General features: G+C 40.8%; 1 protein-coding gene across 2 annotated transcripts in view; it reads left to right on the top strand.

Moving 5' to 3' along the window:
- The window catches only part of LOC135933054 (uncharacterized), a 45375-nt gene extending 36391 nt beyond the window's left edge, over positions 1-8984 (top strand). Inside the window, exons 33-48 of one of the 2 annotated variants that reach the window (XM_065470933.1) lie at positions 149-980; positions 1103-1230; positions 1335-1448; positions 1603-1660; positions 2493-2600; positions 2686-2775; positions 2858-2986; positions 3078-3149; positions 3260-3556; positions 3635-3718; positions 3805-3938; positions 4027-4152; positions 4251-4308; positions 4387-4485; positions 4576-4671; positions 7074-8984. In XM_065470933.1, the coding sequence (XP_065327005.1) occupies positions 149-980; positions 1103-1230; positions 1335-1448; positions 1603-1660; positions 2493-2600; positions 2686-2775; positions 2858-2986; positions 3078-3149; positions 3260-3556; positions 3635-3718; positions 3805-3938; positions 4027-4152; positions 4251-4308; positions 4387-4485; positions 4576-4671; positions 7074-8380 (3732 nt within the window). In that variant the 3' untranslated portion in view covers positions 8381-8984. The remainder of the gene's footprint in view (positions 1-148; positions 981-1102; positions 1231-1334; positions 1449-1602; positions 1661-2492; positions 2601-2685; positions 2776-2857; positions 2987-3077; positions 3150-3259; positions 3557-3634; positions 3719-3804; positions 3939-4026; positions 4153-4250; positions 4309-4386; positions 4486-4575; positions 4672-7073) is intronic. The other variant, XM_065470934.1, reaches the window with a different exon arrangement.
- The last annotated feature ends 4830 nt before the right edge of the window (positions 8985-13814 follow it).

Raw genomic sequence — 13814 nt, 5'->3', positions numbered from 1 at the left:
ACTTGCACAGGTTCAAACAGATAACATTAGTACCAAACCTTACTGCATTGATGTGCGTGGTCGAAATCCACAACCTGAACACTGCATGTTTGTGACTGCTTAAAAAAACCTAACTACTGCTACTAAATGCCATTGTTTCATTGTGAAGGTGGTGAACATGGTGACTGATGACGACCAGGAGGAGTCTGCGTTATTTAAAGGCACCGGAATAACTCAAGTCCTCCCTCAATCAACTGAAGAGGACACAAAGAGTAACAAAGCCCCCAAGCCAGCTAACAAATCTGTCACTTGTCCAATTACTCCCAGAAGTGGAGAAAACGTAAGTCTGTGTGTGTCAAATGCAAGTGGCACAAAAGCCGCCTCCAAAGCCAGTATTACTCCAAACACAAGTGTGAAACCAATTAAAATTGGACCCAAGCCTGACATGGAAGAAGTGAGACCAGTTACATCCATGTGCACTGCAGCCGCTGCTAAAAATACTGCAACTTCTTCCCAACGGATAGGAACTGCCTGCACCTCTAAGGTATCTGCCTCAAGTGCAAAGTCAACTGCAGAATCTCCAGCAGTGTGCAGAACCGGAGCTCCATCGAGAGTGACGGCTACTTCTTCAAACAGAACACCTCCTCAGACTGAATCCACAGTGGTGCGAGAGGCTACTTGCAAAACTGCACCTTCCTCCAGAAGTGAAAAGTTTCCATCTCATCAGTTAAAAACAAAAGCCACCCCTCAAATGGCACCTGTGGCTAAAAAGCCCAGAACCTCAGTTAGACCTGAGAGTGTGGAGACTTCTGCAAAGGCCGTACATGTGAAGAATTCAGTGGGGCCAAATGCACCACATTGTCATAAAAGTAACAAACCTGGCGCTCCTCATCAGGCCACGGGCACGTCTGTCAGGTCTGAACACAAGAAACCACCCACAGAGCCACCCCAAACCTCCATGAGTAATAAGACAAAACCAAGTGAAGGCCTTCCTAAAGTAGGCAAGTATTAAAGTTATTATTTCTGTTTGTAAAAAGTGAATTTCTTTCCACTATTTCATTTTTTTTTTTTTTTTTTTTTTTTTTTTTTTAACCAGAAGCCTGTGTTTTTTGTTACTTTTTAGGCTTAAATGAGCTGATTGTGGTATTGTGCGAGGAGAAGCAGCAAGTCTACTGTAAGCTGTGTTCAGTGAAGCTAACCAGTTCCAGTGACTATCACCTGATCAGCTTAGACCACTGGAAAAAATATGTGGTGCGTGCTATTAAGCCTCTATGCAGTGTAGCTTGTGAAGCAGTTCAGTAATATAGATGTTAATTGGATCTTTTTTGTTTGTTTTTCTTTTTTTCCCTGATTAGAAAACGAAGTATCCTGATTGGACCACAAAGCCATCAGAGATGGAGAGAAAACTGAATGAGATAGCGATTCCCTTGACTGAGGCTGAGAGGAGTCTCGGACCTCGCAGACCACAGGTCTACCAACAGACAATTTAGATCACAATTAACAGATTTTTTTGCATTTTTAACATTATGTGTGGCAAAACGAATACACATGAGAGTACAACATTAAAGTGACAGCTCATAAGGTAAAGCTTTCAATCACAATTTTTTATATTTATCCTGCTAGATTCTGAAAGTGAAGAAGGACGTGTATGAAAAGCTGGCTCATCTTCCAGAAGATAAAGGTAAAGAAAGATTGGATTCTCCATTTTAGGAAAAAATGAATCAGTCTTTTAATGCTTGAGACTGTAAACGTGGCACACAGCCCAGACCTTGTCTGAGGGGGAGGGGGAGACTTTACTGCTTGGTCAGAATGACTAAGCAAACATTCAGAGAATCTCTGACTTCATGTATGATTTAAAAAAAATAAAAATAAAAAATTGAGTATACTGTGAGTTGAGTTTGTGCCATGAAGAATTCAGAGTTGGCAATCAGAATCAAACTACTTTATTAATCCCTGATGAAACTGTGTCCAGTTGCTTCAACACAATAAGGTAAATGATACATTATATTACAAAGTTACTAAATAGATATTGTAGTGTGTACTTGCACTTTACATGGAGGAGTTGTACAGAGAGATGGCCACAGGCAGGAGTGATTTGCTGTGTCATGCAGTTGGGTAATCAGTCTCTCACCAGATGTGTTCTTGTGACTGGCCAGCATGTTATGGAGTGGGTGGAAGGTAGTGTCAAGCATTGTCCTTATCTTGGACAACAACCGGTCCCCGACACCACCTTAAGAGTCCAGCTCACTCCCCAAAACCTTACTGCCTTTGCTGATCAGTTTATCGAATCTGTTGGCATCTGCAACTGTCAACCTGCTGACCTAGCATGTAAACGCATAGAGGATGGCCCCAAAAGACACATTGTACAACAGACATTAAAAGATCTTAGCCGCCTCCGAAAGATGTACAGTAACTAATTAGCCATGTATCTGATGAGTGTACTGTATGTGTAGTTTATAGACGCAGCAGTCACAGATTTGAACTCTTTTTCCTGTCCATCTTTTGATTCTCAGCTGTCAAATATGTGAAGTCAATGAGTCAGAGAAGCTTGCGGCTCTCATCAACCTCCCCAGCTGATTCTGCCTCTGCCAGTCCATGCGACGTTTCAAGCTCAGATGATGGTAAATCAGACATTAAAAGCTCCAAACAGGTCCTAGTTTATGGATACCAGCAGCTGATTTCAAAAATGCATTTATTGTCTCTTAGGGCTAAATAAAATGTCAGAACTTTCTACTTACGAATGTCCAGCGGTGGAGAACAAAAACCGGCACCAGGCACTGTTGATCCAGAAGGAAGGTGAGACCCCAAATGCAAATGAATATATCTTTAAGAGAAAAAAAATCATATTCAAAACCTATTTATGTTTCTGTTAACTCAGAAATGAGCTCTAACTCAAAAGTGGAGGCGGACCTGGCTGCATGGAAGCCAATCGGACAGAGCACGGAAGGTGAAGACATAAAATCTGATGACATGATTCTGGACGAGCTTGAAGACGAGGAAACTGCAGGTAATGCATCCATGCTTGTCACTGGCTTTTTTATAAAATCACACATAAAATGTTTAAAGTTGAAGTAATAGATCTCTTCTACATAATTTAGAAATTGAGGATTTAGAGGAAGATGTAGAGGTTCAGACTTGCACTGAAGTTATGTCTGAAATGCAGTGTCCTGGTAAATATAGAGCATTTTTACATATTCTGCTTCCGTAACATTTTATAGGTCCTCTTCTTGCTTTAACTCATTTTAGCAGAAGTCATAATGTAGAAACGTTGTTTTGGCAGAGCTTTGTGGCACTGACTCGGACATCTTTGCTGAATCCCCTGGTGGAGGCACTAGAGACCACAAACCAAAGCAATCGAAGAGTGAAGAATTTCAGGACAACTGGACATTGCCAGCATCCGCACAAAAACCTTTGCCTGTCAAATTCAGCTGCTCAGAGCCACTCCCTGTAGCTGCTTCAGCTCATACAGAAGGGCAGAACCAGCTGAGACCAAGGCAGAAGATGGACCATGTGTCTAGAGGCAATCCAGTATCAGAAGAGCACAGTGCATCACAGGCATTCTTACCAACTCCAACAGGTTGGTGGCGGTGGTGTTGATGGTGTTTCATTTTATGATTGAAAGTAAAAACTCTTTATTGTGTCTGTGCTACCACAGAGGGAAGAAATCGGTGCTCTAGTTCTGACAGCCATTTGTCCATGTTCTTGAAAACAAAGGGACTGGATGCTGAACCAATTGTTGGTAGGTGTCTCCATCCTACACTGAAACTCCTTTCCACTCTCATTACTTTATCTCACTCTTTGTGCCCCCTGGTGTTTCTCCATCAGGTCAGGGTTATGTGTTGGAGTGCCGCGGGATTTCTTTGGAAACCCTTTTCTTATGCACGTGCTGTGAGAAGGCGCTCTCTCACCGCGACATCTGTCAGCACATGGTCAGCTCTGAGCACCAGCTCGAATACATGGTGTGTATTGTCCTAATAATGGGTTTTCAGATGTTTGAATAATAAGTGATCAGCATATGTTCCTACAATTTTAAAATATGTCTTTCAGCGGAAAGAACACCCTCAGTTTCTCCACAAGTTCTGGTATGAAGACCTGCCTTTAGACAAGAAACTGGAACTCTTAAAGAAAGTTTCCTGGAAGATCTCAGAGTGGGAGCCAGATGAAAGTTCAAAGGTAGACTGTTAAGCCCATATACTATAAAGATTGGCTCGATTCATCTGCTTTGACATCAGTGACAATAGTAATAATATTTTCCCCCTTTTTGTACACAGGTTATAATGCTGAGAAAGGAGTTGCATGAACGTGTTCAGACAGCTTCATTCAGTGAAGGTAAGACTAAGATCAAGTTATAACTGTCCACACAGTTTAGGTGAAGTGAATACACAGTAACTGTGTTTGTTCTTGCAGCTATAAAAATGTTGCAAAATACGCATACGGACAAATCAAGTAAGCAGGGCATGCCGCAGGACATCGATGAATGCAGGGTCTTGGTTCCACAGCACAACAGTGAGTCCAAACGGCTAAATCGATGTTTCATCTTCTTTATGTTAACTAGAGGAGGAGTATGAAGTGTGACCTCTGCTTTCTGTTGCACAGGTCAGCAGTCTGATGAGCGGCCAGTTCCAAAAGAGTCTCTTTCCACAGAAATTCAATCAGCTCATAGACCTGAGCGATACCAGAGAAGTGACAATGGTGAGACTGATCGCTTTTCCAAAACTGAGCTTTTTCCATAGGCTGAGGGGGAATTAATTATTTGATGCCCAGCTGAGTTTTTTACTTCTCTAATTTTTATGTAATTTTATATTGCATTATATAGCGCTCGAGAAGACATCGCGAACGCTTTCTGGCCATCCAGTGTAGATGTCAGTAAAACTGTTGGGAAGACAACGTTGGAGAAATGTGAACATTTTATTTGTACTGTATAATCTGCAGATTCTGACCGAAATCTGCAACTATCCTTTGAAGCACCGCTCCTCTAAAACAGCAATTATTAGGTTATCTACATTATTATGTAAATAACAAAATAACTTAAAGCAAAAATTGGGAAACGTAAAGCCCGACGTCTTTATATTAAGGGCCATCAGTCAAATAATATTGTTTGCTCTGGGTCCAAACAGCGCGTTGTGTGTGACATCTTCTTTTGCGCATGCGGGCCGCTTTGAGCGTTCACACTGGAGAGCGTTTGCTGTCGCATTTTATTTGTAGTGTGACCAAGCAGACAAAAAAAATCGGATTTGATCAAAAAATCGGAATTGAGCATTAAGACCTGCAGTGTGAACGTAGCCAAAGCTCTCCTTGCTCAGGAAGACACATGTGCAGGCCTATCTTAAGTTTGGCAGTGAACATCAGAGAATACTTAGAAGAAAGTGCTGTGGACAGATGGAAATCAAAATTGCGATCTTTGGTAACTCGACCTGCCATGTTTGGAGGAAGAGAAATGTATGAACACCATCCTCATTGTCAAACTGGAGGTAGAAAAGATTGTTTTGGGCTAGTTTTTCTGCTAAGGGTACAGGATGACCTCACTGCATTGAGGGGCCAATAGTCAGGGCCTAGGTACTGCCTAGCCAGTCTTCAGACCTCAATCCTATTTATTTAAAAAAAAAAAAAAAAAAAAAAAATCTGTGCAGGAAGGTGAAGTTTTGTTTCTTGGCTCCTGCTTGGCAACTTGAAAGCTTTATTTCAACTTTGTTTTAGTTTCTGTAAAGAGTGGTGGTCCAAAATCACTCTGGAGAGTTCAGACCTGGGGGCCAACTACAAGAAACGTCTTACCACTGTGTTACTCAACAAGGGTTTCTAAGTACGAAGTCATTTGTTTGTGTGGTGATCAAATGCACACACATCAATATGTAACTTTTATTTAAGGTGTTTTTATGGATTTTTGGTTGATATTGTCTCTCCATAAAATGAAACTACCCTCAATATTAGCTAATATTTATTTCTCTGTATGTGAACGAGCTTACAAATTCAATGGTAGTTGTAAATAATAAACAACTATTATTATTATTATTATTATTAATAATAATAATAATAATAATAATAATAATTATTCCCAACTCTGTAAAATTTGACTTAAGCTCAACGCAGAACCATGTATGAATTTCTTGTACATTTCTGTTCTGAGTTTTAAATTTGAACGTGCCAATAAAAATTTGATTTTTGTGCTATTTAAAGTGGTTGATGGGACAAAAACTTATCCTCTATTGAGTAACTAGTTTTAATTTGAGTTTGAGCAATACAAGCAACTAATGACAACAAAGCCTGCAATGTTGTTTTTGTGCTTTACCTATTGCAGTAATCTGAAGTGTAATGGTTTGTGAGTCAGGTGAGCTAACTCTGCATTTGGCTTCCTCTTGCATTGAGCTTCACACTGTTAGTTTGCTTTGCCTTTCTGCATCTTTGTTACAATAATTATTTAAGAGGCATGCCTGCATCACAGTTCTGACTGTGATTGGTTCTCTTGACTCTGGCCCTATGGTAGCTGGGATAGGCTCCAGATGTTCACTTTTATTTCTTTCACATAAACACATTTTTATTTTACAGCATAGGGGGCTATAAATAACTGATGCATTGTCTTTTCATCGCAGGTCCATAGGCTTTTACAAAGGATAAAGACCTGTGAATTTTCAGCTATTGCTCCACCGCCAAGCCTCCTCCCCCCTCCTTGCTCCTCGATCTCTCGGTGATGGACAGGAGGGGAGAGGAGGCTCAAAATAAAAGTGAGGTGAAGCTTGCTAGCCCGGCTCTGCATGTTTCCATTTTGCGTTATACGCCACTGGCAGATATATATGTATATATTTAGTATTAGTATATTAGTGCTGTAATCTGATTGGTTTACCGACCTCACCTGTGCTGTGAACTGCATGAACAGTGACAGTTTAACCGTGTGTTTGCGAGTGTATGATGAAATCAGCCAAATTCAGCGTGGCATCTACATTATACTAATGTGTTTATACGTTTGTAAAATTGAAATTAAGAAACTTCTCCATGGGTTTGGAGATGGAGATTATTCAAAGAGTGTGGGGGGGGGAAGATTTGTTTTTATTTCTGCAGGCTCTAATTGTGTGTTTCTTGTGCTATTCTGTTTCTTTCAGCTCAACTCACACAGGAGCCTCAGTTAGAGACAACTCAAACGGTTGGTGACTTGGATGGGTTCAAAGAAAGACGACTCTTGAGTCCTCTCAATGTGAGCGGCTCCAGCTCGAAGGATGATCCTGTTGCCTCACTGTTGCCCCATCCTGGCTCATGTCTCAGCCCTGAAGAGACCTGCTATAAGCCTCCCGTGCAACCAAAGCTCATGCCACCAGTCTCTGACTATCAGCAGCCTGCCCTCTGCTTGCATGTGAAACAGGAAGAGGCACACTCGGAACCAGCATGCTCTTCAGCTGCTAATCCTACTGTCAGCCAAACGCTGTCAGTGCCTCCCAGAGATCAGTGTCTCCCAGCTGATACTCTGCTAGGCAGAAATGATGTAGACTGGAGATTGGTTGCACACCTGATTGCTGCGCTGAGAGATGGTAGAATGAAAACTCCTGATACTGTTGAGACTTTGGACTCCTGTGCTGCCGGTTCATCTGAAAGTGTGGAAAATGGGTTGAATTTGCATACAGTGACAAAAACTCCAACTTCCTCTGGCTCATTGAAAAGCGAGCCTCTGACAGGAAACCCTGTTAATGCAGGCAGTGAGAACCAACGCGTCAGTCTGAGTGGAAGCTCAGAAGACACTTCATCTTCCCTGGACCATTTGATGACTGGAAATCCTTTTAAAGTTGAAGCTGCATCTGATGCAAGGGCTACTACCGCCACGGTTGAGCCCAAAGACCCACAGTATCCACCAACTATTGCTGATCAAAGCGTCTTTGAAAATTTCAGCCCTGTTTGGTATACAGGCACCAGCCATAACCCAGGACAGATCCCACAGCCACATGCTGACTCAGAGGCTGACAGCTCTGGAGTTCACCAGTTGCCCATCAGTACCATTGTAACCGAGAGGCCGACGCAAAGGTTTATGGGATGCTATACAGAACAGCCCCACACCGATGTGAACAGCAGCCATCAGGGCAGTTTCCCTACAATTTCTGGAGACAACCCCACTGACTTTTTGGTGCCTTCAACCGGATACGATTCACACAGCCAAATGCCTTATGTCGCAAGTTCACATCCAGGGTACGCACCGCCTCAGGCCGTATTAGGTTACACAACAGGAGAAAACCCTCAAGTTTATACTGGAGCTTTAAACCCAAGTGAAGGATACACTGCAGCGACAATTTACCCGGGAAATTTTTATCCACAGCTGGCCATCAGCCATTCAAGTTTGCAGTTATTTGGGCAATCTGCGGTGACTCCAGGATGGGTGAGTGTGGATATGTTGCACTACTACCCATCAGTGATGAGGAGATAAGTGACTGGTTTTTGTATAAAAAAAACCCGTTTGCTGTTGTGCGTTTTGACATTTGATTTTTCTCACTTTTTTGGGGGGGGGGGGATAAAAAAATAAATAAATTCATGCCATATTAAGTGAGTTTTATTCTTTCAAAGTAATGTTTAAATGGATAGTTTAACATGCATATTAACCCTTTCTTTTTTTCCCCTTTAAAAACAAAAAGGAAAAAAAAAAAAAAAAAGAATTCATTATCTTATAGTTGGGCACTAGCTATCATTAGCATTTGGAAAACCTGAGGTGCAAATTGACACTTTCACTGCCTTTTTCTCAGTATTTCTGTGTTTTCACTTGCACTCCTGTACAGCACATGTTCTGATCACATTTAAGAAGCTAGATTTAGCCTGTTAAAACTCTTTGTTTTGTGTGTTTTGTTTTTTGCCCTGTGGTTCATTTTGAGTAAAGCGCACAGATTTTCTGTGCAAGTAGCAAAAAGTTATGTTTAAAACTGTTTGTATTCAGTATGAAGAGTGTGACAAAATCTTGGGAAGTCTCATTTATTGGTAGCTTGTTTTTAATCTGCTAATAGCAGTTTTTATATCTATTTGTGGGTTTTTATGTTTTGTTGGCTGATTTTTGATTAAAAAACCAAAAAGAAACTTGATGTTTATGTTTGATTTTTTTGTTTTGTTTTTAGTTTTTTTTGACCAGTTAATAATAGATTTCGTTTGTCTGATGAATTAAAGGGAGGGAAACTTCCTCTTAAACAAATGTATTTTTATGGAGTCTGAGATGAAGTGTTTTGCTGTGTGCTTGCCTATACACTAAGGGGAGATCTGTGTATGATTGGGCACAAACTTTAAGGGGAAGGGAGAGAGACACATTCTCTATTTTAATATTAAGCTTGAAACTTGCCTTTTTGATGGAGTTTATAGTGAGTCCTGGATCAGATGACTGTGAATCCTCCCATAATCATGCTGCACTCGGTCTAGCCTGCTTATCTGCATGTCTCCCAGACTGCAGGGTTTCTTCTTCACTCACTTTTTAAAAACACTGCATTTACTCATCAGTTGTTATTAACCTAGCTTCTCCACGGTGTGTCTTTGTCCTGTCTCCCTTCCTGAACCTGGGTCTGCCACAAGTTTCCTCCTGTTGAGAGGGAGTTTTTCCTTCCTACTTTTGCCAAAGCACTTGCTCATAGGGGGTCATTTGAGATATTTTCCCAGTGTTATTGTAGGGTCTTTACCTTACAATATAAACCGCCTTGAGGTAACTCTTGTGATTTGGTGGATATAAATAAAATTGAACGGAACTTATAAATGGTTACAATTGCAGGCATAAAAAATATATCTATATATTAATCTCATATGGAAGAGCAACATTTTATTTATACTGAAATAATTCAATTCAATTCAATTCAATTTTATTTATATAGCGCCAAATCACAACAAAAGTCGCCTCAAGGCGCTTTATATTGTACAGTAGATAGCACAATAATAAATACAGAGAAAAACCCAACAATCATATCATATGACCCCCTATGAGCAAGCACTTTGGCGACAGTGGGAAGGAAAAACTCCCTTTTAACAGGAAGAAACCTCCGGCAGAACCAGGCTCAGGGAGGGGCGGCCATCTGCTGCGACCGGTTGGGGTGAAAGAAGGAAAACAGGATGAAAGACATGCTGTGGAAGAGAGACAGAGATTAATAACAGATATGATTCGATGCAGAGAGGTCTATTAACACATAGTGAGTGAGAAGGTGACTGGAAAGGAAAAACTCAATGCATCATGGGAATCCCCGGCAGCCTACGTCTATTACAGCATAACTAAGGGAGGATTCAGGGTCACCTGGTCCAGCCCTAACTATATGCTTTAGCAAAAAGGAAAGTTTTAAGCCTAACCTTGAAAGTAGAGATAGTGTCTGTCTCCTGAATCCAAACTGGAAGCTGGTTCCACAGAAGAGGGGCCTGAAAACTGAAGGCTCTCCCTCCCATTCTACTTTTAAATACTCTAGGAACAACAAGTAAGCCTGCAGAGCGAGAGCGAAGTGCTCTAATAGGGTGATATGGTACTACAAGGTCATTAAGATAAGATGGGGCCTGATTATTTAAGACCTTGTATGTGAGGAGCAGGATTTTGAATTCAATTCTGGATTTAACAGGAAGCCAATGAAGGGAAGCCAAAACAGGAGAAATATGCTCTCTCTTTCTAGTCCCTGTCAGTACTCTTGCTGCAGCATTTTGGATTAACTGAAGACTTTTCAGGGAGTTTTTAGGACATCCTGATAATAATGAGTTACAGTAGTCCAGCCTGGAAGTAATGAAGGCATGAACTAGTTTTTCAGCATCACTCTGAGACAGGATATTTCTAATTTTAGAGATGTTGCGCAAATGGAAGAAAGCAGTCTTACATATTTGTTTAATATGTGCCTTGAAGGACATGTCCTGGTCAAAAATGACTCCAAGGTTCCTCACAGCATTACTGGAGGCCAAGGTAATGCCATCCAGAGTAAGGATCTGCTTAGATACCATATAATTAATGATGAATTAACAAGTTGCCAGGTAGCAGATGAGGACCCAGATTAATGGAAGGACACAACTATTGTTGGTTACTTCACAGCCATCTATAGGTCAAGGGTCCAAAAATAGGGAAAAAGGGAAAAAGTGGCAGATCTCTGGGAGAAAACTCCTCGTTGGGACATAAAGGTCAGAAGTGAATGCAAACAGTAACTCGCATAAGGTATGCAGAAGAGCATCTCTGAAGGCACAATGTGAAGATTTGAAACAGATACGCTACAGCTGCAGAAGCTCTCACTGGATGTATGCCTGTCGCCTCAGAACAGGAAACTGACGCCATTGTAACCACAGTGTACTGATCTTGTAACAAAGCTGTTGCTCCCTTTGCTCTAGTGCCCTGCTGATTATGAAAGAACACTGCAGTTTTATTTTGTTCTGTCTCTATATTAACAGCGTTTGCGCCTAATGAGTATGTCAGGAAGTAAGCATTCTGTATCTGAGGTAGAGCAGGCAGGTTTTTGACTGGTGATGTTATGTGTGCCCACAGACGTTGACATAGATTGTGTAAACTGTGTAGGGACTTCCTGGAAAGTGTGCAAATGCCAGATATTAAAACTTTACACCAAATGACAGGTTGGAAACGTTAGGGGAACATACACTGTTAAAAAATAAATATATTAAAAAAACCCAAATCAATAGAAGATGTGAACTTACCTTTTGGTTTTGATGTTATTTTGAATCCAGCGTTCATATGGGTTATGATTTTGGTTCTGATGTTCAATTTAAATGTTCCCTTAATATTTATATTAAATTTTTTAGCAGCATCATTGGAGGGCAGAAAGGCGTAAATGTTTAGCTGTGTCTGCAGAGTAGAGAGCATCAAAGCACTTTGAGACCATTCTGAAACAGCATTTTCTCTCTGCTACAATAACAGTAAAGCTAACGCTGTAGATGATGACCCAGAATGTGGAATTAAACTGAAGGTTGAATTTCTTTCTTGTGCAATCTTTAAGAAGATGAACATGACCGTGACAACTGTGTTTAATACATTCAGGTTTATCCACTTGTCCCCCTGTGCTTTTGTTTATATTGAAAATGTGAGTTATTTCTCAGTGTGGTAGGAATATAAGCGTGGGAAAGAGGAAAGGAGAGCATGTCTGAGGCAAATTGGGGGCGTTTTCATCAGCTTGTGACCGGCCTCCCCCACATGTGAGGTATTTGTTGGAACTTTCAGGTCAAGCAAGGCCAGACCTTGGAGAACTTCACAGCAACTACTTCCTCATAAATCATGCACAGTTGTAGCAACTTGACAAAAAAAAAACAAACTGCTACATGTCTGTTATGATATCAAAGCTGATTTTTCCCCTTATGTCTCACTGTGCATGATGCTGAGTGTTGCATAAATATAACCTCTGTGACCTTTGGACTTATTTCAGTTTAAAACATTATGTGTCAAAACCATAATCATTATTCATTCAGTAATCATCAGTTAATCAGTGTGTTTCAAGGATTCAAGGAGCTTTATTGTCCTTCGCATCACATGTTAACATGAGGTGGAACGAAATTATGTACACACGGTCCCGAAGTGAAAAGAAACAAAATAATGAAGAAACAATTATTTTTAAGCAATAAATGAATAGTTGGTTTTTGTTTTTTTTTTTAAATTTTGTTGATACTTTTCTGATACTTTTCTATCACCTTTATACTCAATTTGAGCACTCAAATCACTCCCTACTATAAGTCTTATTCAACACGGACACGTGAGTATCTGCCAGAGAAATATTCTCTGTGTGCTGTGTTTGAATCATCAGAGTTTTCATGGCCACAGTTTGAATTCAGTGGAAGGCGGACGGTGCCTGTGCTCTGACGGACGATGCTTTGTTTCTGGAGTGAGATAGTGGAGTCTTACAGGTCATAGCGACCCACTGATAGTGGTATAAAGGTGCCTGGAAAGCTGTTTTGTCATAGCTGAACTCCAGCAAGGGACGAGATCAGGATTTTCATTTTACAGAAATTAGGCTGAGTAGTTCGCTCGCCATTACAATGAGAGCAAAATTGTATGTGTGTGCTGTTGGGGAAATTTTCCACAGTTTTCCACAGGCAAGGTGAGAAATGCAGTTCTTTGGTTATATAGTATCATAGTACATATAGAGTCATAGTATCTTTATTGTTTACAAGCATGGACAGAAACTTGTACAGTATCCCTTATATCACAAATCAGAACAGGAATACATTTGTATCGCATTTCTTACCATTGTTAGGGTTCAGAAATTAAGGAGAAAGATACAGGAGGAAAATCCAAAATAATGACCACTGATCCGGCCGGGTGAAGTTAGACAAAGATTTAATGATTACACGCGTGGAGCCCAACACTGTGCAGAATCAGTGTTGAACTGTCTTACAAGACTCAAAACAAAGGCTTTACAGCCCCCCCTCTTTTGCATTCAGCAGGCACAATACAGCATACGTCAATCCAAAACCACAAACGTTCAGTTAACTTTGACATAGTTTAAAAAGAACATCGTCTCGTCTCCATCCAGGTGTCTTCCTGTTGTCCCCGGACGCTCGCTTATCTGTCTGGAACATCAGGCACACGTTCTGCACAATCTGTCACATATGCACGCACAATTTTGCAGTTGCAAGCAAAACATGATTAAACTTTTACCTATATAACTGAGTCTATCTACGATGTGTGTGTATGTGCTGTGTAAATGTCATGACCTCTCCTGCACCCTGGCTCACCTCACACCTCTACTCATCTTCAGACAAAAGGCCCACACGTACACAGCTGAAACTATATGTGTAATTTCTTGAATAAATGTCAAAAGAATATAAGCAATAAAAGATAATAAAAAATAACTTGATAAACATGTCATGTAAGCGTGGGTTGCAGTTCCTTCCACAGCTCCAGTCATCCTCACAGTAGATTGGCTGATCCT

The sequence above is a fragment of the Pelmatolapia mariae genome, linkage group LG22 (assembly GCF_036321145.2).
Source record: "Pelmatolapia mariae isolate MD_Pm_ZW linkage group LG22, Pm_UMD_F_2, whole genome shotgun sequence".
Lineage (NCBI taxonomy): Eukaryota > Metazoa > Chordata > Actinopteri > Cichliformes > Cichlidae > Pelmatolapia > Pelmatolapia mariae.
The sequence above is the reverse complement of the archived record's forward strand: the minus strand, read 5'-3'. Positions and strand labels throughout refer to the sequence as shown.